Source organism: Pygoscelis adeliae, unplaced genomic scaffold (genome assembly GCF_000699105.1).
Source record: "Pygoscelis adeliae isolate BGI_AS28 unplaced genomic scaffold, ASM69910v1 Scaffold47, whole genome shotgun sequence".
Taxonomy (NCBI): domain Eukaryota; kingdom Metazoa; phylum Chordata; class Aves; order Sphenisciformes; family Spheniscidae; genus Pygoscelis; species Pygoscelis adeliae.
Genome location: NW_008825255.1, coordinates 21,833 through 46,351, shown reverse-complemented (window position 1 = coordinate 46,351; position 24,519 = coordinate 21,833). Strand labels below are relative to the sequence as shown.

General features: G+C 39.4%; 1 protein-coding gene across 1 annotated transcript; it reads right to left on the bottom strand.

Annotated features, from left to right (window-relative positions):
* Positions 1-3,741: 3,741 nt before the first annotated feature.
* PRKAA1 (protein kinase, AMP-activated, alpha 1 catalytic subunit) lies at positions 3,742-24,269 on the bottom strand. The gene is made up of 9 exons (XM_009329449.1): positions 24,239-24,269; positions 20,583-20,724; positions 17,487-17,580; positions 15,605-15,749; positions 13,761-13,848; positions 12,635-12,859; positions 7,750-8,236; positions 7,250-7,376; positions 3,742-3,987 (listed from the first exon to the last, which is right to left on the bottom strand). The coding sequence occupies exons 1-9, from the start codon at positions 24,267-24,269 to the stop codon at positions 3,743-3,745; spliced, it is 1,584 nt and encodes a 527-aa protein (XP_009327724.1). The 3' UTR covers position 3,742.
* Between the last annotated feature and the right edge of the window lie 250 nt (positions 24,270-24,519).

The following is a 24,519-nucleotide window of genomic DNA, read 5'->3' as shown; positions in this document are numbered from 1 at the left end:
GGGGGCGAGCCCGGCTGCCCTGCTCCCCGCTGCACGGCGGGAGGTGCGGGACGGGTGATGAGGATTTTAGGTAACGTCAGCGCGAAGTGCATCACGCGGCACGGTGCAGCAGTAGTGCTTGCGTGAGTGCGGAGGGGTGACGAGGCGCAGCTCCGCGGTTACCACCTGCGAGTGACGCTCGAGTACCGGAGAGGGGGAGGTGAAGGACGGCGGGAACGCCCCCCGTGTGTCACCCACAGCTGGACGGGACCGACTGCTCCTCCCGAGAGCGGTGACCTCCCCGCGGGGGAGGCGGCTCTGGGCAGGAAGCACTACAAGGAAAACCGACCAAGGCTGAAAAGGAGGGGTGTTCTTTTTCTTCCCTAAAAGGAAGAAAAATATAAGGCAGGCTACAGGGTTTAAAATAGCTCCCTAGTTACAGGGGCAAATACCGAGGCAACAGAGCCATCCGCGGTGGAAGACGTGAGGTAAGGCGAGTCACGGCAGGGCAGGGCGAAAGGGGACTTTTACACCGAGTACGCCGTGGTCCTTCCACCCGAAATTCCTTTTTGCAGCAAGAGGGTGTACAGGGTCCAGGGGTAAACGGCCAGTCAGGGGCCAGGCTTGCAGAGTTGGTGGCCCAGCCCGCCTAGCTGGGAATTCTGCAGTCATTCGTTGTCATGTCGCTCCTTATTCCAAAATCGTAATTGCTGTTGCTTTTAAAACAAGTTAACAGTCCTTGTCTGTTAATTTATGACATACGTAACACTAAAAGACAGCATGCACACAGTTTCAAACAAGATGGTTCAGTATTTCATGTTTACTTAGTTTTAAGTTTTGAAAGTTTAAAAAGTTACACAGTTACAAACAAGCATTTTTGCCATTCAGCTTTGTCAAAAGAAATTAACATAGGAAGTAGGCACATCTTTGTTAAAGAACAGGACTTCATATCTTACAATGGTAATCAACTTGTAAAATAAGATTTATTTCCAAGTTTGTATTAAACACTCATATCAAGACAATCATGAAAGTTTTTTTTTTTAAATATTGCACCACCAAGATGAATTTTTATCCATTACCTAGTGAGTTATATTGCACATGGACAATTGGGTTCATCCATGTTTCTGAAAAACTTAAAATACAAAGGCAAGATAATTCAACGTACTCCAACAGGAGTAAGCTTAGGAATATAGAGTAACATTCTTGACCAGTTTGTGTGTTTGCATAAACTGCCTCCTTACAACCCTGGCAGCTTTCTCGGTGAAGTTTTGTTTCACAGCCTATTGGCAGGTACTAGCGTGATGCTTAGAAAAGGTCTGCAAGATCAGTAGGAACATGTGAAGAAAGCAGTCTCAACAGCAAGATCTACAAAGCATAGGAAAGTCACGCAACAGACAACTGTTCTGGGTTCAGCTAGGTTGTCAGTCCCCCTTCCTCCCTCCCCCACCCCCTATAAAAATCTCAGTTCAATCAGAAAACTCTTGGCCATCAAAACTGATTTGTCATACCAATAAAATTTACTTTATTTAAAACTACACATACAGTACACATCTGCCAGAAACTTACTTCAACCTCCAGATACCAAGACAAAGGAAAAAACACGGTTGTCTTAATGCACAAGAGGGCCAAAAGAGTATATAAAAATTAAAAGCTATTTGCACCTTGACACTTTGCATTTCTTGTCAGCATTGTAAGGAGCAGATACCATTTGTAAGTATGTATTTTAACATATGCCAAGAGTGATCCCAAACCAATTCCAGATGAGGAATTACTACAATTAAAAAAACCTGTGCGTTTGTTGTATTTGTACAAGTGCAATATTTAACAATTTCAAAATAAAAGGGTAACAAAAACACACTGATTTATTCAGTACATCAGAACCAATTCTTACAAGACTGAAAACAGGACTTAAAAGTAGGATCTGCAGCTGGTCCTTCATGTTGACATCTCAATCTCAGGAGTTTAAACCCAAAGCTTTACCTAAGGGGAATCTTCCACTTTGAGATACAGCAATACCACTTGCACTACAGGGACCGTGTGTGACACTTGGAGGTAAAGAACTGAAGTTGTAACTTGTACCTGCATACTAGACAGACCACACAGTTGCCCAGTTCAGAGCACAGTTACAGCAGTTCCAGGGCTTAAAGCAGCTTTATGTTTCTTCAGATTCTCTGCATGTTCGTAACATGAATTTCTGGACTGAAGCCAGTCAGCCTGGATTAAACTGTTCTTGTATCTGTAGCTAGCAGTTTTCCGTGGATGAAATCGCAGTCATTGGCAAGAATCCCCATCCATTTTGAGAGTCCAGGTTTCACTGTTCATAGCAATGCCTTCATTTCCAGTCTCTCCCTGGGAGAGCAACCTTTCAAACTGAGTAGGTCATTGAGTTTACTTTGAAGAGAACATTAATTCTTGAATGCAAACCTAAACATTTTATGACATAATTTACTGTTTATGTCTATTAGTGCTAGATGAAAAAATGGAACTGTGACTAATTATATCCAATTTACAAGAGACTGAATGTTTTTGTGCAAGTACTAGCTGTGATTTTAACGTACTAAGTTCAATTTTCTTCCTGAAACATTGCAAAAACCATAAATGCAGAAGGATTTATGTTGCTGGTAATTGCAGTCTACTGTTGAAAACTTTTTGAATATTAGCACTCAAGTTGTCAGGATCAGTTTTCAATGTTCCAACTGAAAAGTTGGACTATTTAACTTCACAATTAATTTAAATAGTAAAGTTTGCTATAAAGGCGGCCTGGGAAAACCTAACCTATATATGTAGTTTCAACTGCAAAGTGAATTCTATATAGTATATGCTAAGTTAACATGTGATAAACAGCTGTATCAAAGTATTAACACATTTTAAAAAACTCTCACTTTCAGATTCTGCAATAGCATCAACAGCCCTTAGGCTGTGCTCTTAGCTACACGCACATGTTTCTAAGGAAAAGAATTCTCAGCCTGCAGTAGCAGCGGGGAGCTGCTGTGCTCCTACCACACTATGCACAGATCAGCAGCTTGCTGACAGTTCTCCTTCGCAGAGCAGTATTTTGTTTTAGCCCATGGGGTGCCAAGTCTTCTCAGCATTGTCTCTCTCCACTGCTGTGGACTCAATTGTTCCGCTCACAGCCTGCAGAATTTCACCCTTAGTGCATTACAGAGCACCTACACACATTTCCACCTGATTGGATCTGCATGCATTTAATCAAATTTTGTAAGTTGTTAAAAGTAGTACATTGTAACAAATTAAACTATTCTTTATCATTTACTGTCAAATAAGGGGGAAGACACACAGCAGTTCTACTGCATTACTGTTAGAAGATGTTGATAGTTCTGACCGACTGAGGCACAACTGTAGATGGTGACCCAACAAGTCATACTTAGGTCACTGAACGAGTAAGTATGCATTTACTTACAGTGCATCAGATGGATGTATTACCAGTGAAAAAACCACGAAGGTCTAACTTAAATGTTATACGCAGCCTAATGTGCACTCAGTGTAAAGTGTTACAAACACTGCCCCAAGGGCATGTGATTTCCTGTACCTGTATTACACTATTGGACAGCAGACAATCAGAATTCACTCCAGCTTCAAAATATATGTTAACTGCCCATAATCTTTTCAATCCCTGTGCAAATTGCATTCTGTGGCTAGCTTCTTCAGCGCCTTAGTTAATTTAACTTGATTATAACTGGAAGCATCTGACTATGATTTAGGCATGCTTATTGCTATAAAAGAAATAAGCCCATCTTCAAAATTATTGTGCAAGTATTTTAATAAGATTTGCACACATCTCAAAAAATTCTATTGTATGACTCCCTGGTCTCGGAGTTAAGTCAGCTGTAGAAGAGTCAAGCGAAGAGCTCACTGATGAGGTAAGGGATGTATCTGCAGATTTTCCTTGCACATCAGCATCTGAATCTTTTTGACAGGATCTGTAGTTGCTCACAGAACCTGACCTCTGTGGAGTTGCAGTCCCAGACTTCGCTTCAGTAATTTCATCTGGGGGGCAAGGGGAGAGAGGAGGAAGATTAGGTATTGGTATCAAATCAGTTATAGGAACAGCAAACATCTTCCCCTTCTCACACTTCTAAGTCTTGTTTTTTAAAATGTTGATTAATACATAAACAGCTTTTACAAACTGTATGTATTTGATACAAAATAAAAGCTTATACATATAGTAACACAGAAGCAAGTGTCCTTATGCAAACTATTCCTGTACTCTGAACTGTGCTCCAGAACCGCTTACATCTAGTTTAGACGAGCACTAACCATATTTTTCCATGAACTAATTTCAGTGGCTAACAGTTCAATTTAGGTTACTTAAACCAAAAACAGGATAGCATCATAAGGTTAAGTCCAGTAACAGTTCAAACATTTTGTAGATGCTTTTTGCTAGCATCTACTTTATTCTATTTTTGTTTTCTTTATATTTGGTCATTTATACATTGTTATTATTTGTATTTTTATTATAATTCATTGATACATTAATTGCTAGCATCTACATTAATTTATCCTTCACTTTTGGTAGTTTTTCCCCGTAGCATGTTGTACATTAGGGCTGCAGCAGCTTAAGTTTACCTTCAGTAGGAGGAAGAAATACTTTCATCTTAGAAGTAATGTTCTGCTGAGGTACCTCTATTCTTACTTTAAATACTGAACGTTAGTTTGACTCTCACCTGGCACCAGAAAAGTTATTTCCAGGAGAAATTAGTGAACACAGGAGAGACTGCCTTTTCACATCAAAGCTACTTTAAACTACAGTTCGGTAAGAGGAACAGAGAACAGTTAACTGTGGTGGAGAGAAAGGAAAGTCACATCAGCTTCACTGTTGGAAGAGAGATCGCAAATCCATGCCCTTGGGTTGTATTTCCTTGAGAGTTGAAGCCAAGACTGCAGCAGGCTGCCCTCCCCCAGCTGCGTGGCTCTAAGCAGTCATCTCCCCTCCAACAGGGATGGCATTTGTCCTATACTGCAGTAGGTCAGTACAGGAAAGTACTTAGTCCCCTGTATCAAGTACCACTAGATCTAAGCGAGCACCTGTATTGTCAGAAAGAACGAGGCAAGAACTGCACTGCCAAGTCAGATCAGATTCAACTGTCATAAGACACAGCCTTAGCCACCCTACGCTGTAATCCAGTCACACTCCAGTAAATCCTTTTCCCATGCCACATGTTTTCCTAGGTATGTCATCTACACCATTGGCTGTAGGTAATTCTGCTTTAGTCTACTATGCCCATAAACAAGCATTGCAGCCAGTCTCTATTAGCTCCTCCATTCATTTTCAGGAAGGTATCCAACCGGGATTTGTATGCTGTGTGACTGTCACTCTATAAAATATATCTTTCTACAGGTTAGACCAACTGCTTTCAAGACTTCAGTTACTGCAAGCATACAATTCCCATCTCAAATTTTGTCTACTACTAGCATTGGTGGGTTGACTGCTGGGCAGTTAATACCTCAGCACAATGGGGAAGAAAATTGGAAGGGCAAAAGTGAGAACACTCATGGGTAGAAATAAACATAGTTTAATAAGAGAAAGAAAAAAGGGAAAAAAAAAAAAGTGATGCAAAGGCAACCACTCACCACCTCTCCAAAGCAGACTGATTCCCAGCCAGTCTCAAGGCTACCTTCCCCAAACCCCCATCCCCTCAGTTTCATAGAATCATAGAATCATAGAATCATAGAATCATAGAATCATAGAATCATAGAATCATAGAATCATAGAATCATTAAGGTTGGAAGAGACCTCCAAGATCATCGAGTCCAACCATCAACCCAACAACACCATGCCCACTAAACCATGTCCCTAAGCGCCTCATCTACACCTCTTTTAAATACTTCCAGGGATGGTGACACAACCACTTCCCTGGGCAGCCTGTTCCAATGTTTAACTACTCTTTCAGTAAAGAAATTTTTCCTTACATCCAATCTAAACCTCCCCTGGCGCAACTTGAGGCCATTTCCTCTCGTCCTTTCGCCTAAGCATAACATTATATGGCATAGAATATCCCTTTGGTCAATCTGGCTCAGCTCGCCAGGTTGCGTCCCCTCCCAACTTCTTGCTCATCCCTGGCCTACTCGTTGGGTGCGACAGAGTGGGGAAAAAGAAAGTCTAGATACTATGCAAATACTGTGCTCAGAACACTGGTGCATTATCAACACCGTTTTAGTCACAGATCCAAGACACAGCACCATATAGGATGCTATGAAGAAAATTAACTCCATCTCAGCCAGACCCAGTACAGCAATGTACAGTCCAGACCAAATTTAAATGCCTAGATGCCAAGCTTTATCTTCACCAGGAAATGTTATTCACATGCTTACTTCAGATCTAAATTAATGTTTAAATTTGGGGGTGAGGCTCCAAAGGCAGTTCAGGTTGATCCAAATCTCACCTCTCACAGCCCTGTCCCCTTTTGCACTAGTGGTATTAGTGCTGGTGCAGACACAAAATGGAGCAGTTCAGGAGCTGATACACCTAAAAACCTATTATTTAAGAGATGAAGCAGTATGCTGGTTTTGGCTGCGATAGAGTTAATTTTCTTCATAGTGGCTGGTATGGGGCTATGTTTTGGATTGGTGCTAGAAACAGTGTTGATAACACAGGGATGTTTTCGTTGCTGCTGAGCAGTGCTGACACAGAGTCAAGGCCTTTTCTGCTTCTCACCCCACCAGCGAGTAGGCTGGGGGTGCACAAGGAGCTGGGAGGGGACAGAGCCGGGACAGCTGACCCCACCTGACCGAAGGGATATTCCACACCATATGACATCATGCTCAGCATATAAAGCTGAGGGAAGAAGAAGGAAGGGGGGGATGCTCAGAGTGATAGCATTTGTCTTCCCAAGTCACCGTTAGACATGATGGAGCCCTGCTTTCCTGGAGGTGGCTGAACACCTGCCTGCCCATGGGAAGTAGTGAAGGAATTCCTTGTTTTGCTTTGCTTATGTGCGTGGCTTTTGCTTTCCCTATTAAACTGACTTTATTTCAACCCATGAGTTATCTCCCCCATCCCACCGAGGGGGAGCAACCGGCTGTGTGGTGCTTAGCTGCCAGCTGGGGTTAAACCACAACTAGCAGCTAACCATCTGATCGCAGGAACACTAGACCAGGAAGAAATAGAGAAACACTACTACAGATCTAGATTGGCTTAAACAAATAAAGGGCAACACTTACTTCACTTCTAAACAAGTAAATTAAGACATGTTTGCATTTAGAAAGATTTGCTGTACAATTCCATTAACTTATGTAAGTCTTCACATACCATCAATACTACGGAAGTCCAGCAAGTAAGTCCTGCTGTCCACCTGATACAACTGTAGACTCATTTTGGAATATGCACTTGTTACTGGATTCTTCCTTCGAACACGTAGATAATATGGATTTACAACCTAGTACAAAAGAGATTGAGTCAGTTACCAGACCTGCTTGAAAAGCACTGCATATTGCTTTTGCCATTTCAACTCACTGGCATTATCAACCGATTTCAGGCGGATCTGTTGGAGTTGTGGAGGTTTTTTTAGCCAACAGAGAAACATTCCTACAGCCCCAATAGAAGAGTTAGACATGTTAGAAAGACTTTTTTTCCTGTCAGCATGAAGAGCCTCCCCCAAAACCCTTCCTGCACAGCAAGCACAAGCAGTCAGCACAGGCACATGAGATTATTTTCCAGCGCAGAACAGTTTCAGACTTCTAGACTATGTAACTACACAGCTCAAACAAAAAATTACTGTTGTCTGCTGTAAAGATCCTTTATTCTTTTACCTTCCATTCATAATCCAGTTGTTTAATTGCTCGGCAAACTTCAGCCATGATATCATTTGGTCGACTCTGACTCCGTATTCCCAAGTGCCACTTAGCTCTTCTTACACCTTGGTGTTTTGACTTCTGTGGATTCAGCTCATCGAGAGTATGGCGAGGCCGTGGTGCTTCAGCTACCAAAAACGGCACTCTTTCAGGATGAGGGCGAGATAAATGGTGATCATCAAGAAACGAATCCGGTGGACTTGTAGCCAAGTAGAAGTCCTTGGCCTCATTCATTATTCTTCTGTTATCTATAATCAGGTGATAAGCAACCGCTAAAGGGTCCTGATGATTTCGGCTGTATAGACAACTTAGCACTTCCTCTTCAGTGCATTCAAACTTCTCACACACTTCTTTTAAGGCTTCATCATCAATCATGGTAGAGCTATATGATGGGTCTTCAGGAAACAAGTATTTCGGAAGGTCCTGCTTAAACCATTCATGTTCCCTAGATTTAAAAATAAAAAAGTCTGAGTATATGTATGTAAAGCAAACCTTTTTAATATTAAATTCTTTACAAAATATTTTTAGTCTGTACAAAAAGAATCACGGTTGTCAGTCCAAGTCCCCTTCTGTGCAGCACAGACAATAAAACAGTACATAAAGGAAAGTAATCACTGTCTTCTCAAGATTTTGCTAGACATTTTGCAGGACTGAAAAAAAACCCTCTTTCCTATAAGTTCTTCAGCTACCTAAGCTCCAAAAATACCTATGTATAACTCATCAACCAGCTTTTTATATAAATGGTATACTTTTTACTGCCACTATGTTAGTTTTGAGATATTTTCAACTGAAATTCTTATACTACCCACTTGAGTCATCCCTCCCCAAGTACGCACATAATACGTAACAAAATTAAGAAATGTTGTTGATGAGTAATTTTTTGGTAATGTTTGCACACGGGCTTTTGAACACTGAAGTCACATGCTCCCCACCCCAAACAAGCTGCCTATCATTTTTTCATTCAGAACACCCCCAGCTGTCTCTTCAAGACTTAAAAGGGTTGAGGGAAGCTATGGAAGGGTCAATCTGTACCTCTTTAGTACTGTACCCATGGGATATTATTCACAAGAGGGAAAAGTAAAGATACAAAAGGAACCAAATACTTACCGTGCCCAATCACACAGTAAAAATAAGACTTTTTGTGTGTGTCTAGAGTAAGCTGCCTAACTATCCAAAGGATACAGCATGACACTAATTTTGAAAGTATTCTAGCCTATAGCATAAAGACTTGCTACAGATTTAAGACCAGTTATATGGATGTCATGGTTTAACCCTGGCCAGCAACTAAGCACCACAAAGCCGCTTCCTCACTCCCCGCGGTGGGATGGCAGGGAGAATCAGAAGGCTAAAAGTGAGAAAGAAACTTGTGGGCTTCTCCACAGCTGAGACACAGGCCCATATGGAAGAAGCAAGATTCTCTTTGAATTCTCAGAGTTGGCTGGCCAATCCAGCCACAGCTGGTGCCTCCGTGTCTGTCCAGCTCATTATCACCAGGGTGTGATCAGATACTGGATACCTCCCTCAGTGGTCATCCATTCGCTTAGGGAATTTGCAAGATACTCCTTGAAGGTATACCTGTCCTTCACACTTGACAGGAGTAGCCTCCAAAGACTGAGGACTCCTGCCCCTTTTACAATCCCTTTGTCAATGGCATTATCCCTAGCAAGGGATCCCAGCTGCCAGGCTTCCTTACCCTCTAATTCCTGACTGTGGGCCCCAATATCCCAGCATCAGAGTAACCAGCTGAGAATTTGCTCGCCTGGCTGAGGGCCGAAATCTTTTCACATAACTCGGAGCTTACTTAGGGACAGGGATTGGGTGGTTTCTGCTTCATTTATGATTTCAGTCCCTTCCTTCTCCTGTTCTTGTGACTGCTCTGCTGCAGAACAGGCTGGCTGTTCTGATTCTCTCTCCTGCTCCCTCTTAGGAGAAGCTTATTCGTCCCTTACTAAACGAGTTGACTTCCGCTTCCATTGTTTCTTTTTAATTACAGGAGCAAGTGATACAGTTGAAGGCTAGGTCTCTGGCTTAGCCATACTGTCTGTTGGTATGTTTTCAGATCCAGAGACCCTCTCTTCTCCTTGAGGGTACTGAATAGTATTGAGCAGTGTTCGATAGGTGCAGGCCAGGCCCCACAGTGCAGTAAGTTGTGCCTCTTTGGAATAGCCAGGGCATCTTTTTTTCCAAACATTCTATCACTTCATCAGGATCCTCTACTCGTTTGGGAGTGAAGTCCCAGACCATCGGAGGTGACAAGCTTTCTACATACCTGCCCATATTCTCCTACACGCCTTGCTACCCATAACCACACTGCCATGGGGCCTGGGTGATATTCCTAAATAGCTTGTTAACTTTAGAAAAAGCTGAAACAATATTTTTAAGAAATACCGGTAGAAGTATTTTGATTACCAAAGAATGTTCAAGACACTGAAGAGTTATTGTAACGAGGGAGAAAACATCACAGAAGAAGGTGGTGAAGGTACCATTCTCTATTTCATCCAAAAAACCTTTTGGACGAAGAAATATAATTGTTAACTGTCTCCATGAGATGGTACCGGAAGTACCATAACAGCTTCAGTACAGAGCCCAAATACCAGATTAAGCTCAAGGCCAGTGTTTTAATAATAAATCTCCCAGGCAGAACATCACTAAGCACTACAGACCACAGCAAACTGCAAAAGCCAACACCAGTCTGTTAAAGACTGTACATGTTAACATGTACAGCAAAGAAGGGAACATGGCACAGGTCAGGTAAACTAGTATCAAGAACAGATAAACCAGTATTGTGACCAGCAACTGTTAATAGATACAATAATTATAAATTCTGTCTAACATGCTCTGGTCAAATCTGTTATTATCTCAAACCCTTCGAGCCCCATGTTGGGCACCAAAAAGGAATGTTGTAGTTTAACCCCAGCCAGCAACTAAGCATCACAGAGCCGCTTGCTCACTCCTCACCAGTGGGATGGGGGGCAGAATCAGAAGAGTAAAAGTGAGAAAGAAAACTGTGGGTTGAGATAAAAACAGTTTAATAATTAGAAGGATTTTTTTTTTTTAATGTAAGGAAAAGAAAAAAAAACAAAACCAAAGAGAAAGGAAAATAAAACCTAAGAAAGACAAGTGATGCAAATGAAAACAGTTGCTCACCACCAACAGACTGGTGCCCAGCCAGTCCCCAAGCAGCAGCCCACCCCCGCCAACCTCCCTCCCAGCTTTATATGCTGAGCATGGCGTCATATGGTATGGAATATCCTTTTGGTCAGGTGGGGTCAGCTGTCCCAGCTGTGTCCCCTCCCAACTTTTTGTGCACCCCCAACCAACTCACTGGCAGGGCGGTATGAGGAGCAGAAAAGGCCTCGACACTGTGTAAGCACTGTTCAGCAATAACTAGAATGTGTTATCAACACTATTTTCAGTATAAATCCAAAAGACAGCCCTATACAAGCTACTATGAAGAAAACTAACTCTATCCCAGCCAAAATCAGTACAATGGACCAAGCTCTAGTCAGTGTGATCCTGAGAACATGCCTCAGCACAAATGTGTTGAGCAAAATACACTTTCATCAGAAGCAACCAGTTAATTTGGAAGCAGAAAAAGCTTTTCATATACCACTACAAAGCACAGCCCTAGCTGGATGAGTGAACCCAGAGGAATATTTTGTTATTATTCATTGCAGTGGGCCTCTCTCCTTACATGCACACATATCCATCCCCTAGAAGAATTAAGGTATTCAATTAAACTCAGTTTGTCCTTTAAACTGTGAAGTGACATGTCTTATGGCTAATAGGACAGACCTGTTTGAGATTCAAAATCTATTCATGCTCTGTAACCAACATTTTTCAATATCTTTTTCACACCACTTCTCCTCAGGACTTATTTAACATGACTGAGATAACCTAAGTTCCTATCCACTCAAGTTTTACAATACTTAGTTCTCACAGTGCTTTGATTTCTGCAAGAAAGTACTTCCCATTGTAATAAAGTAGCAAGGGATAAAGGTACCACATTTTTTGTTCTGCTGAAAGAACATGAACGTCGCCAACTTCCTAACTTCTAACCCTAAAAGCAGCAGCATTTTCACTAAGGTAGTATATCAGAGCTCCCTCCTTAGAGCTTCTTAGAAAGGACAGGGGAAAACCTAACTAAGCTGCTGCATGAAGTACAGCTCTATCAGCTACCAATTTTTTTTTTTTTATTCGACCCACTGCACACTTGTCAAAGCAGTCACCTTCTCCAGAATCTCCTCTTGGAATCTGGAGCCCATGATGGCTATCTGTATCCACAAGCTTTAACTTATCAGTATTCGATGCAGGAATTATCACTCATACACAAATTCATGCCAGGGTTTTGAAGCTATGAAGTGCTATCTTGCATGTGGAATATTCACAGTCTTAACAGACTATTCATATTTTTCAGAGTCTGAAGAAATACGAATAAAAGCAGTAATCAGATTAAAGAGCCATAACTTCCTCTCAGACATTTACAATACAGAATAGTGGTTCTTACAAAGACTTTTTTTTCCCCCCAGAGAAGTCAATTCAGTGTAGTTACCTGCAGAATGGCTTGCAAAAAACAGCTTTGCTATAGCAGTCTTAAACCTAGAGTTTCTCAGAATTTCTATATGTAATGTATATAATTTGTTTTACTATGACCTCCAATAGATACTTCATTGGCCACTGGAGATCAGAACCATCAGAGCTAAAGGCAAAACACCAGAAGTTGAATTTTTCATCTCAGTTAATAAAACACAGACAAGCAGTATGAAAGATTTCTTTGTTCTGAGTATTTGCACTGAGATTATCATTCCAGCATCCTGTGATCAGACATCAGTTAGTGTTTTACCTAATGTCTCTGATTGTTGCTCTCTTCATTGGATCCACTTGCAGCATGTGCTTCAAAAGACTAATTACAGACGGATTCAGGTACTGAGGGGTATAAAAGATACCATCACATATCTTCTTAAAAAGGGTTGGCACGTGATCATCATCAAATGGAAGCGTTCCACACAACAAAGCATAGAGAATAACCCCACTGCTCCAAATATCTACTTCTGGACCTGCATATAATCTGGGAAAAAGTTAACCATTAGTGATTTGTGTTTAATACATTTAAATAGATTTTTTTTCCGCTACTTTCTCACACTGTATCACAGTAATTAAGTGTATGAACCTGAGACAACTAATCAGCAAGTACTATACCATTTCAGTTCTATACCATGCCTCCCTTGAACTTTAGTGTCCTTCCCCTTCAAGCATATAACAGGGCACAAGTACATAGTTTTCCTCTCCATTGTATAACAATAATCCACAAATGCGATTTAAGACAATGGCAAGCTCAAAGAAACTTGCACCTACTACTAAGAAAGCTCATGTTATGCGTTGTTATCACTTTTAGTGGAACCTGTGCAAAGTCACCTATCCCCAAATCTGGGAGGCTGAAAAGTTTGAGACAAGTCCATATAGCAGAACTCGTCACATATTCTGTGCTACTGCCTGAATAAAACAGACATTTGGCCTCCAATCAGCAAGAGGCAATATTAGGGTGGGTAGCTGAAAGCAGCAGATTTGACAATCATCGAGTCCAAAAAAGGGGAAGTTACTCACTCTGAAGGTATCTACTCTGCAGCAGATATTTCACTGCTACTCAACTTCACAGCAGACTTTGCCTGTAATTCTATCCATACCTCTACTTCCAAGATCTGAGCTGTAAGTGAGATTTTTAAGCCAATTCGGGCACACTGTACACACTGTATTTGGGGCGTTTGACATCACCTCCACCTTACAGGAACTATTCAAAGCTAGTTCATAGAAACCTTAATATTCATGAAAAATTATCAAGACAATTAAAATTTCAGCCCATGGTTTCTCAGCACCAAGCTTGTCAATTGAACTGGTTTTGTAGCCTTTAGAATCAAGCAGCAAAGTCACTGAAGTACATGCACACATGTATCCAATAGAAAAGAAACTACCTTCCTGAGATTACTTCTGGTGCAGCATAGTTAGGGGAGCCACAGCTTGTTCTTAAAAATTCTCCATCTGACATCATATTTGATAGACCTGAAAGTGTGTAAGAGTACTAAAAATTCAGAGAGCAAAGTGATTTCACACTGCATATACCACCTTAAACAAATCACTAGTAATTCAAATTAGAAAATTAACAAGTTTATCTCGGTAAAGAAGTAGCGTTTGGAATTACTGAAATTTTTATGAGCATGCCACTTTATACTCCATTTAGTTTACCAGAAATTTGAGTAACATCAAACCATTATTGCACACAATCTAGAAATATTTCAGAACATACTCATTCCAAGACAAAAAACAGTTCAATTTGGATAACACAGGCATGACAGAGAACAAAGTTGCTCTAAGGGATATGGAGCAGCATAGTAAGATAGGATTCTGGTCATTAACAAGAAAGTCTTAAAACCCACATTTGCTTCTAAATGCCAAAGTGGAAGATGCTACCACAGATTTGCCTGAAATTCTGTAAGAGGTTATACAGAGTAAGGGAACTGAGGAGTACACATGACTTCACCACAATTTAGACACCTACACTGCTCAGCTGGTTCCTGAATCACTGCACTTCAGTAGTTTGATTTTAGATATTCTGTTAGTAATTAAAGTGTACTTTAGAACTAGGCCATCTTCATTCACCAGCCCTTAGTATAGCCTAGTATCAGAAAAGAACTACCACTTCTACAATAGCTGTGGAAAATATCTTCTAGTTTCCTCAGTGGAGGTTGCATGATCAAGACTACCATAAGCCGGAGAACTCAGTCTTCGAGAAGGAATATATTTCATATTCTAATACACTAAAGCTTTTCTTAAGCTCTTGTTTAATATACTACTGAGTGCTACAGCTTTACTGATACTTAAGTTCACGGAAGATATTTTTATAAGTTACTGTACTTCATTTCTTCACCACATAAGCCATTTCACCCAAAGCATTTTCTACACACAAGAAATCAATACAATTCCCAGTGCCCACATATTTAACACCATACTTTTAAAATATACTTAGAATACTCAGCATTACCTAGCACCTTTCATTGGAGACCTCAAAGTGCTTTACAAGGGCAGGTATAATCCATTTTGTCTACAAAAAGATAGATAATGATGATCTAGCAGCATGGATACCTTACTATGCTTATAGGGTAAGGTTTCCAGATTCAGATAGTTCCAAGAACTAGCTGCCAGTCTTCTCAGCAGCTGTGTCACAAACAGCTAGTATAAACAATTAAGCTTTCTGATTAGTTAGGCAGGTATATAGCAAAAAAGCACAGGATTTTGCAAGATTAACTGTTCTTATTTTACTTTTTATGCTTTAATCACATTTTTTCAATCACATCTTTAGAGTTTTTAAAGTGAATTTAGAGTAGTTTAATAGGAGGACCGCAATGTGGTTCTTAAACATGATGAACTGCCCTTGCACTGTACTTCCAAGACAGCTAAGCATCTACATTTTACAGATGGTGAAACAGTGTTAAAAACCTTTCCACTTTTGAAGTGGAAAGGTCAGGAACTAAGTCTGTTTAGCATTTCAGAGAAAATATCATCAAGCAAAACCAAACAAATCAGTTCACAATTTCATCCAGTCACAGAAAATACCTGAAAAGAAAGCTTGAGAGGAAAACAAGTTCTACACATGTGCAAGATCTTAATTTTGCTTTACATTCATAGTCTTCAGGTTCTTGTATTGTGTCCCACCACCAGGATATTCAAGTATACACATTTTATTAAATATTTCCCATAGTAATTAACACAACCTAAATAACACCAGAAATGTGATCAGATATAAAATAGCAATGCTTACCAAAGTCAGCTATCTTGGCATTCATGTGTGCATCAAGCAGCACATTTTCAGGCTTCAGATCTCTATGTACTACCATATGCCTGTGACAGTAATCCACGCCAGAAAGAATTTGCTGGAACAGACGTCTACTTTCCTTCTCATCAAGCTAAGACAGACAAAGGTTTTAAACAATTATGAGACAGTGGAAGATAATTCATATAAATGATAAACAAGTTAAAGGAAATTTCACCATGACCTGAAGTTATCATTTATAGTGTTGATACTTTATACAGCAGATTATCAGAACTTGTAGCAGAAACCTTCATAGCTTACATCATTTTGTTTGCACCACAGCTCTAAAATGATTAAAACAAAACATACCCACCGACTCAAAGTCACTGAAATTTCGCAATCACACTTTTAAAATTGGTTAGGCAGATGTTACATACTCAGTAACCAGAAACATTAGCACCCACACATTAACTTTGTCTAATTGGAATATCAATTAACTTCGACATTTAAGCACAGCCTAAGATTTAAGTTGACAAGAGCTGCTGACACACAGCACAGAAGTGATAAATTTTAGATGCTATTTATGCTATTAGCAGCTAGCCCCAAACAGCAGACTTAACTGGGCATTTGCTACAAACATGCCCTAATCCATGTCAAAGCTTGTTCTAACGACTAACAAAAAGTATCCTGGCTATCTAGATGGCTTGTCAAAAGTGACTTCAGAGCTTTCACACAAACTGTTCTATGAGTAGAAGAGGGTAATAAGGGCACAATGGTAGCTTTCCAATAATGGGTTATGCTGAAGAAATGGTTTTCAGCTACTCCAGCCGGATACATATCCATCCAGTTTGTTCCCAGTAATTGTAAATTAACATATCGGTATCGGTAGAGAGGAAATATGCTATGAGAAAGTCATACATAAAGATCTGAAACGTGTTAACATAAAACCGTTTTTACTTTCAGAACAAGAGGCAGTCATAAAGTACATTTTAATTGCTAACAGCAAAATTAATTCTGAATACATAAAAACAAGCCTTCATTTAACAGGATATGACGGGTACTCCCTGCTCCCAGCCCCTGCTAATGAGGTTAGCATAACTAACACCATTTTATGAGGCAAGCAGCCATTCTGTGACCAAGCGAGTCACGTATTCCTGCCCTTCCCCTCATTATCAGGCCCTGAAGGTCCTGTGCACCAAGTAGACAAGCCAAACAGATTTCTTCTTCCCCTCCCTGCTGGCCTCAAGAGTCCTGGGCACCAGGCTGATTAACCCCTTCCTTACCAGCCTTGAAGGTCCCCGGCACCTGGCCAGCCAGGTGGTGGTGATGACCCCCTCACAGAACAGGGAAGTGTAACAGCATCCAGAGCACCATCCATAAGATCAAGCTGTTACAAGTCTTAAGTGGGGAACCTGGACCAGAACCACTGCTGGCCAGCGAGACCCGTTACCCCCCAGTGGCCAGGGACACAACCACCATCCCCTGCTTCCTCTGAGGACTGAGTGACTCATATTCTTTCATATGATTTTCAAGTCTAGATTGTGATAGTTATATTGATACAGCAAACCCCATATGAAGATTTGATCCAATCTGCAGAGGGTATAGGTGATTAGGACTCATAAGTTAAGTTGTATTATAAATTCTGTATTACACTACTTATAAATTGTACTACATTGATTCTACTTGTAGAAATCCTGTGCCACTCTAATCATAAATTCTGTGCTACACTAATCATAATATCCTGTTAAAAAAAATAAAGCTTTAATTATATCATTCTGCCAAGGATCCCCCAAAAGAACCTGTCTGTCCCCTCAGTATCAGGTGACAGGAATGTTGCAAAAGCAGTAACAGAATGCAAGTCATTGATTTGTTGAGTTGGACTACTTCTTACCCTTCCATTTTTACAGATATAATCAAACAGTTCTCCTCCAGAAACATATTCCATCACCATGAAAATGTCAGTTGGTGTACTGATGACCTGGTACCTGGTAAGAGAAGGTATCTGTTAGTCTACACACTCAGTAAGAGATGCTAGTTACATTTAGTTAAAATCAAAGTTGTGCAAAGAGTCAGAGAAAAGTATACTTTAAAATATTTATCAGCCAATTTACAACTACTGGAATGACAGTATTTTTCAGAAGCTATTTCCTCTCCTTTCACTATGTGATGCCATCATTACCAAGACTAGAAGGAAATTTGTATTCCCCACCACGAATATCAGTCTTCGTACTTTCAGAGGACTAAGCTTAGTCCAAATGATTTCTATGAAACCATTTACAGTGCTACCTCACAGACACTTGGTGCTAGTACCTCAAAAATACACTTTTCAACTTTAACATGCAAAAAACCTGACTTGCCATAAATAAAAAGTGTACTTCAAGACCAGAAAAAAATTGCTTTTAATAATCATGAATATCATCTTTTACAAAGAGACTTAAATTTGTCATTAGTATTTAAGAACATTGACACTCTGATTATTATATTTTTATCATTCTACTTCAATTAAGTTTCAAAAAAAAAACCAACTTTGAAGTTTTGAAATAACTAGCTTATGGCCAAACTCCCCATTTAAGAGATTTTGTTCTAAATATCCTTACCTAAAAGTTGTTTAATTTTTTCCCCTTACAGCAGTCAGAAGTGATCAATTTTTAACAGAACAAGAAAATGAACACTGATAACACTTTAGCCAAAATTCAGATATTATATTGACAAGACAGGAGGTAGCAATTGGGTGAAAATGAATGTTCCAAGGTACTACACTTAAGCACGCAAATATCTGAATTGTAATAAATAACTGAGTTCACACATACACTACGAAACTGCTACATTCTTCAAAATGCTGATTCCAAGACAAAGGGAAAAACAGACCTGCTTCAGTTTACTGAGAGAAGCTGTTCTTGAACTACATAGACAGCAATGAATTCAGGCTGTCCAGGTGAATGTGTGTTCACATGTATGTGTGTATCTATTTTAACAGCTTAGTATTATAGTGTAACATTTCAATAACCTCAATACCCTTCTGGGGCAGTTATCAACATGAAATCTTCAAAGATAGTTTTACCTGAGATCTTATAGTCCAAGATGCTTTACCTTTACCGATTTTCTCTCTAATACCTTGGTTGAAAGTACCTCATGTACTTAAAAACATTCTGAAGTCATGGCTAAGACACTACTACAGAAATAGTATTTTAATCCTTTTAATCCAAAAGTTACAGCTATGCTTCTCTATAGTCAGCTCATTTTTCTGGTTATGGAAAAGGAGGTTGTGGAATAGTTACATATCTATAATATAAATAAGGTTACCAAACCACACAGCATAGAAGACCAGAATGCAAAAAGAGGCAATTTTATGTAGGAAAACAAGATGCATTCTATTGCTAGAGGTCAAAAACTGCAAAAGGAGATGCTCCAAAGGTTTTTATTTAAAGCATGGTATAGAAAGAAAATCTTATTGCAACAGGCTTGCAATTGTATATACTGCTAAAGCCATGTGTGAAATTTTTCATAAAGCACAGCAATGTTCCAAATTAGACATTGTCTAATTTGTAATACTAAGCTAAAGAACACTGTTTACCTTTATCCCAAGTGTCTTAAGCTGCTATCTAGCAGTGCCCCAATCCAGTTCCTAACAGCACAAGCAGCATGATCCTAAGTTACCAGCAAGTCTACCAACAGCATCAATTATATCTCAAATGCTATTTACACATAGGCTAATAATCATTCTGCTTTAGAAATGCAGGCTGATCAACTGAAAAGTTGAGGATCCATCAATTTTTCCATTGTCTCCTACATCTTGTCCCTTCTCTCCACATGCAGGAGAAAAAATTCTCCCCATAATTCCCTGGGAAAGAAACTCATCTGAAACCTGTTAAGCTGACTTAACAGTTTAGCAACACCACAAGTACACATTCGTGTTCCACCCCATATCTCAGCCGGTACACTGACACTTCCTATTTCCTTTTGGCTACAGGTATGTGCTTTGGACTCGTTCATGAACTCTAACTGGCAGCACTAGGAATTTTGCAGCCAAATCAGCTCAATAGCCTTCTGAAAACTAACCCACTGAAGAAGTTAGTGAGTTGAGCTTACACAATTCAACTTAGCTTCAGTGTAAGAGCTGTTGCCAAATTAAAGGGAGTGTACAGGGATGGCATCTGTCAGTGGCAGCGGGGTCTTTTATTGTCAGACAAGACTGACAATAAAAAAAACCCTAACATCAACACCATGATTAAGACAGTGAAAGTCACCCACACTCTGGAGGTGCAGGTTAACTTTACAGGAAATTAAAAAAAATTAATGGTATTTATGATTTATTTCCTCAGACCAGACACGAGGGGTCTACTCTGGGACCTATTTAACTGTACTCTGAACTCCACTGATGAACTATTGATCAACTAACAGATGTAAACAGGCACACTGTAAATACCATATTTAGACAAGTGGTAGCAGCTATATTGAAGAATTCTGAAATATCAAGGATGTGTTTAACAAACCGCACATCCTTAATTCAGAAAAATCTCACAGAGCGCCATCTACATTGGAAGACCAGAGATCACTGACCAGCGTATCACTAAAAACATACTTCAAGCAAGAAAACTCAATAAACTTATATAGAAATGCCCTTCACAATCTTGTTCTTAATAACTCATTTTCTAAGTAGAAAAAAGATCAAATATAACCAGAAAAAGAAAAGTAGCAGCTAAAAACAGAGGTGGATGCTACTACAAGTATCTATCATGCCATTACCTTTTATATACCTGTCCAAAGAATTTGTAAGCAAAGATCTAATGAAAGCTCTCCAGTCTGCAGAGGTCAGTTTTGTGAAAACACACTACAGAGGACACTGAAAAGGGCTGCATACTTGGAAGCTGGTTACTTTCCTGACAAGATACTGCTAGTAGTATTGTCCTTTAAACATGTTTCAGATCAGTGACAGCAGAAGGAGATTACTGCTTAAATACACTTGATTATAGCAAGCAAAACTTACAGCTTAATTATATGAGGGTGCCTGAAGAGTTTGAGGTTCTGAATCTCCCTGCGGATTTTTCCTACAACATCAAGGCTGCGAATCTTCTGTCGATTCAGGATCTTCACTGCAACTTTATGCCCAGTTAATTCATGTTTGCCAACTGCAAGGAATAAGGAAGTATTTAGTCAGGGTTTTCAAATGCTCCATAAAGACATTAATTTGCCTATTTTGACTGTATGCAAGAAATACAAATTAAGATGTTAGCATTCCACATATCCCCATTATCGTTGGGGTTGAAACCAGATGGCACGTCATTTCTTCTGCCCTACCCCAATTTCTCCCACAAGTCCATCATTAGAAGATGAATGGGATATGTAAGAAAAACCTTAAACCTAACCCTCAGAAGTCTTGCAGCATTACATTTTTGCACTATTGCAAACAAACAAAGCATATCCCAAAACACTGCCATCCTTGCTGATTAGGGAGACCATTCTCTCTCCTTGTGTAAGTCACTCCAAGCTTTTGGCTCACTGGGTAACCCACTCAGACATGTTCTCCCGCATCTCTTCTACTTTATCTGCAAGGATCGCTCTTAAAGAAATCGCTGCTATCCTTCCCTCAAGACGCCTGTTTCAGCAATTATTCTGAATTACCACTAAGAGTATCTGATCAGTTTACTTGAAAAATAATTATTTATCTGTCCTTGGAGCAGTCTGACCCTATATAAGCTCCACAGACTGTGCAGTAAACATCAGAGCTTTACTGTATAAAGTAAGTGGCAAAAGCTACAGGAAATGCACAAAATAAAATCCAGTAGTAACTACGAGACGCAATACAAACATGCAACCTCATACTTTCCTCAGTTGCTTTTCTACTTCTGGGAGAGCTTCATTTTTCTTTCAACAGAGGAACTCAAAAATGTAAAATATTTCCTAGATAGTTACCCCTCTTAAAGTCCTTAATTTTGCAGGTGCTATTAGTAGTAGCCGCAACAAAGTCGTTAAGAATATTTTTCTTAAACCCAATGTTGGATCACAGATAAACCACAGAAGGTGAGTATCTCTTCCACTAGAAGGCTTCACTATCTGCATTGGTTTCTGCAGGCAGTGATTATAACTGCATCACTTTCATTCGCCACACTGATTCCTACCTTCTGAATATAAGCCAGATTCCAGGGACACCTACATGGTTCATCCTTGTCCACTTGAATGGACTTGCTAACAGACCTATGCTGAACATTTACTCACTCCTCTGGGTGCCTCTCCTCACTTAAGAATTTAACTAAACCCCAGGCTTCAAGCTTTATTTAAATATATCCACCGGAAGCTGTGAATAAACAGCAGTGATCCACAAAAATCTTTCTGCATTCAACAGATAATTTGGGTAGAATTAGCAAACACCTATTGATCCGTAAATCTCATTCTCAACACAAAACTTCCCTGCTGCCTTTTGAGTCTATATTGAGCTAAAAACCAATGCAAGCAAGAAGAAATTCTTAGCAGAGACAGACATAATGATAAGCATCTGAGTGATTATTCTTACAACAAGAAGATAGCCACTGTGTAAAATAAAGCCATTTAGTTACTTCCCTATGGGAATTTAAACTAGTGGTGGATTATCCAAGACCCTGAACCATCACAATGCGGTGGTGAGATGCCTTTTGTACCTGAGAATACAGAAAGGCTCTGACTGCAAGGTGAAAAAAACACACCCTCTCATTCAGAGGAGCAATCATCTAAAAATGGCCACAATAACCAAACCACTGGACAGGCACATTCACACTACTGAGGAATGCGGGACAAAGCCCACATCCACCACAAGTTTTAGACAGACCACAAAGCGTTGGTAGATGAGTGTCTAAAACTGTTAAATCACGTCACCTATGAGAATTGCTTGCTTTCAACCAGATCTACAATTAAAGCATCACATCCCCTTTGTTTGCTTCAGTTCAAATATGACTGAAGTTTTAAAGGAACCCAACAAATTATATCACCTATGTTCAAACCCTAAGGAGTAATGAATCATTAACATAAAACATTAGAAATGCAGCCATTCCATTTGCATTACAAAGTCTTTGCCTATCAATAATGTGAACTGAAGTAAGCCAGAAGTATCTGGAAAAAAAAATCTTTAATCAGTAAGTTAAAATTTAACATTAATTTTGGTTAGTAAGAAACAGCTTCTTAGAAACTAATCAAAAAACAGTTAGACACATGAATTTGCATCTTCCTTTGCTTTACAAAGTACATTTAAGAAGGTGTTTAATTTAGTAAGTAGCATATATATTTGAGCAATTCTACAGCTTCACATATAAATATTCAGTTCTGACATGCATTGTGTTATAAAGTCTCATTTATCAGCCAATTTGTTTCTTTTCTGATTTGTCAGTCCATCTTAGATGAAAACTGGAATTTCATTAGAACTCAGAAAAACATTAGAAAGTAATTTACTAGCTACAACAACCTATGTTCAATATGCAAGGCACATAAGAGAAGAGTTTTTCAAAACACATTTTTCATTCAAAGTAATTAAACAGTAACATTTGCAGTTGACTGAAACCAATTCTACCTGTCACAGCCTTTAAGACTGTGTGCCTCAAGCCTTGATTTTATTCATTGACTGGGAAAAAACAAGATTTTCTGCTTCTTCAACTGTTTGCCAACTTTGAATAAATTATTGTAAAGAAAACATACTGTGGTTTTGTGTGTGTGCTAAAAGATCCCAAAAAGCCTGTTCACTTGCTTAAGACATTTCAAATTGAATCGCTGTTTTCTTCAGTAATTTTTGCTTCCCTTTTTAAATTCAATTTAAGATTATAACAAATCTAGCTTTTTAAGATACAAGTTTCCAATAACCATCTACTTCACGAAATAACACTTTTCTTGGATATGGTTCAAGGTATCTGTTATCAGTAAAACAGCAGACACTAACTGGTAACAGACTGCTGACTACTTTTGAATTCAGTGTAAAGACAGAACTGAAAGCAAGACCTCAGATGACAACATCATGTAGAAAAGTAAGCAGCCAGTGTTATCTTTCTGAAACCTGCTTCGTATTACCTCTTGACTTAAGTTTTACTGGGAAAGCTCACAAATTAGAGGTAATCAAAATATATTTATGTTAGTCACCCTAATCCTCAACCAGCTATCAGTCCTTCAAAAGAATCACTACAAAAAGAAGTTCACTTTACAGACCTAGTATTTACCTATATTTCTTTATTCTCTGATAATACCAATTGCCTTCAAGCTTCACTGTGGCTATGCATAGCACTAAGATTTCCAAGGCAGCGACAGTCTCAAAGCAGCAGTGACTTCTTTTAATTGTTGAAGTGCAGGAGCAACAGTCTCTAAACTCAGTTCATCAGGTCTTCAATTGGAAAAGAAAACTGATTACGAGGCCATCCAGAGTAAATACAACATTCTTATGAAATACAGGTAGCAGTCAACAAGTTTGTAGAAAAAAAGCTGAACAAGCCTATGTTTTATTTAATGAAACATGTATATGTTTCATTAAATGAAACATTTCTGCAATAGGCCAAAAAGCCAACCCGAGGCTCAGAGGAAAGTAGTCTTTAAAAGTATGAGCTAAACAAATGTTTTCACTAACATAAAAAGCCTCATGAGTTAATGCTGTGCAAAGGCATATTGCTGCACAACGTTAGATAGCAAACTGACCTTCACTGTCCGTTTCCAGGTCTCTTATCATTGCCTTGACCAAGAAGACCTATTTACATCAGTTTTGCAGCCTATAGAGACCAGGGTTTTTAACCTAGTTCTATAGACTGGAACAATTATTGTATATTTACAACCTTAAGTAGTATCCCTCATTTTCTCACTGGAAGCCCAACTACTCTTCCTTTTATGAAAGCTAACTTTATTTCCAAAAATGTCTGGAAATAAAAGTTTGCATTTGGTGTTAGCAGGAAACATCAGCAGGGTTTTTAAAAAAAAAAAAT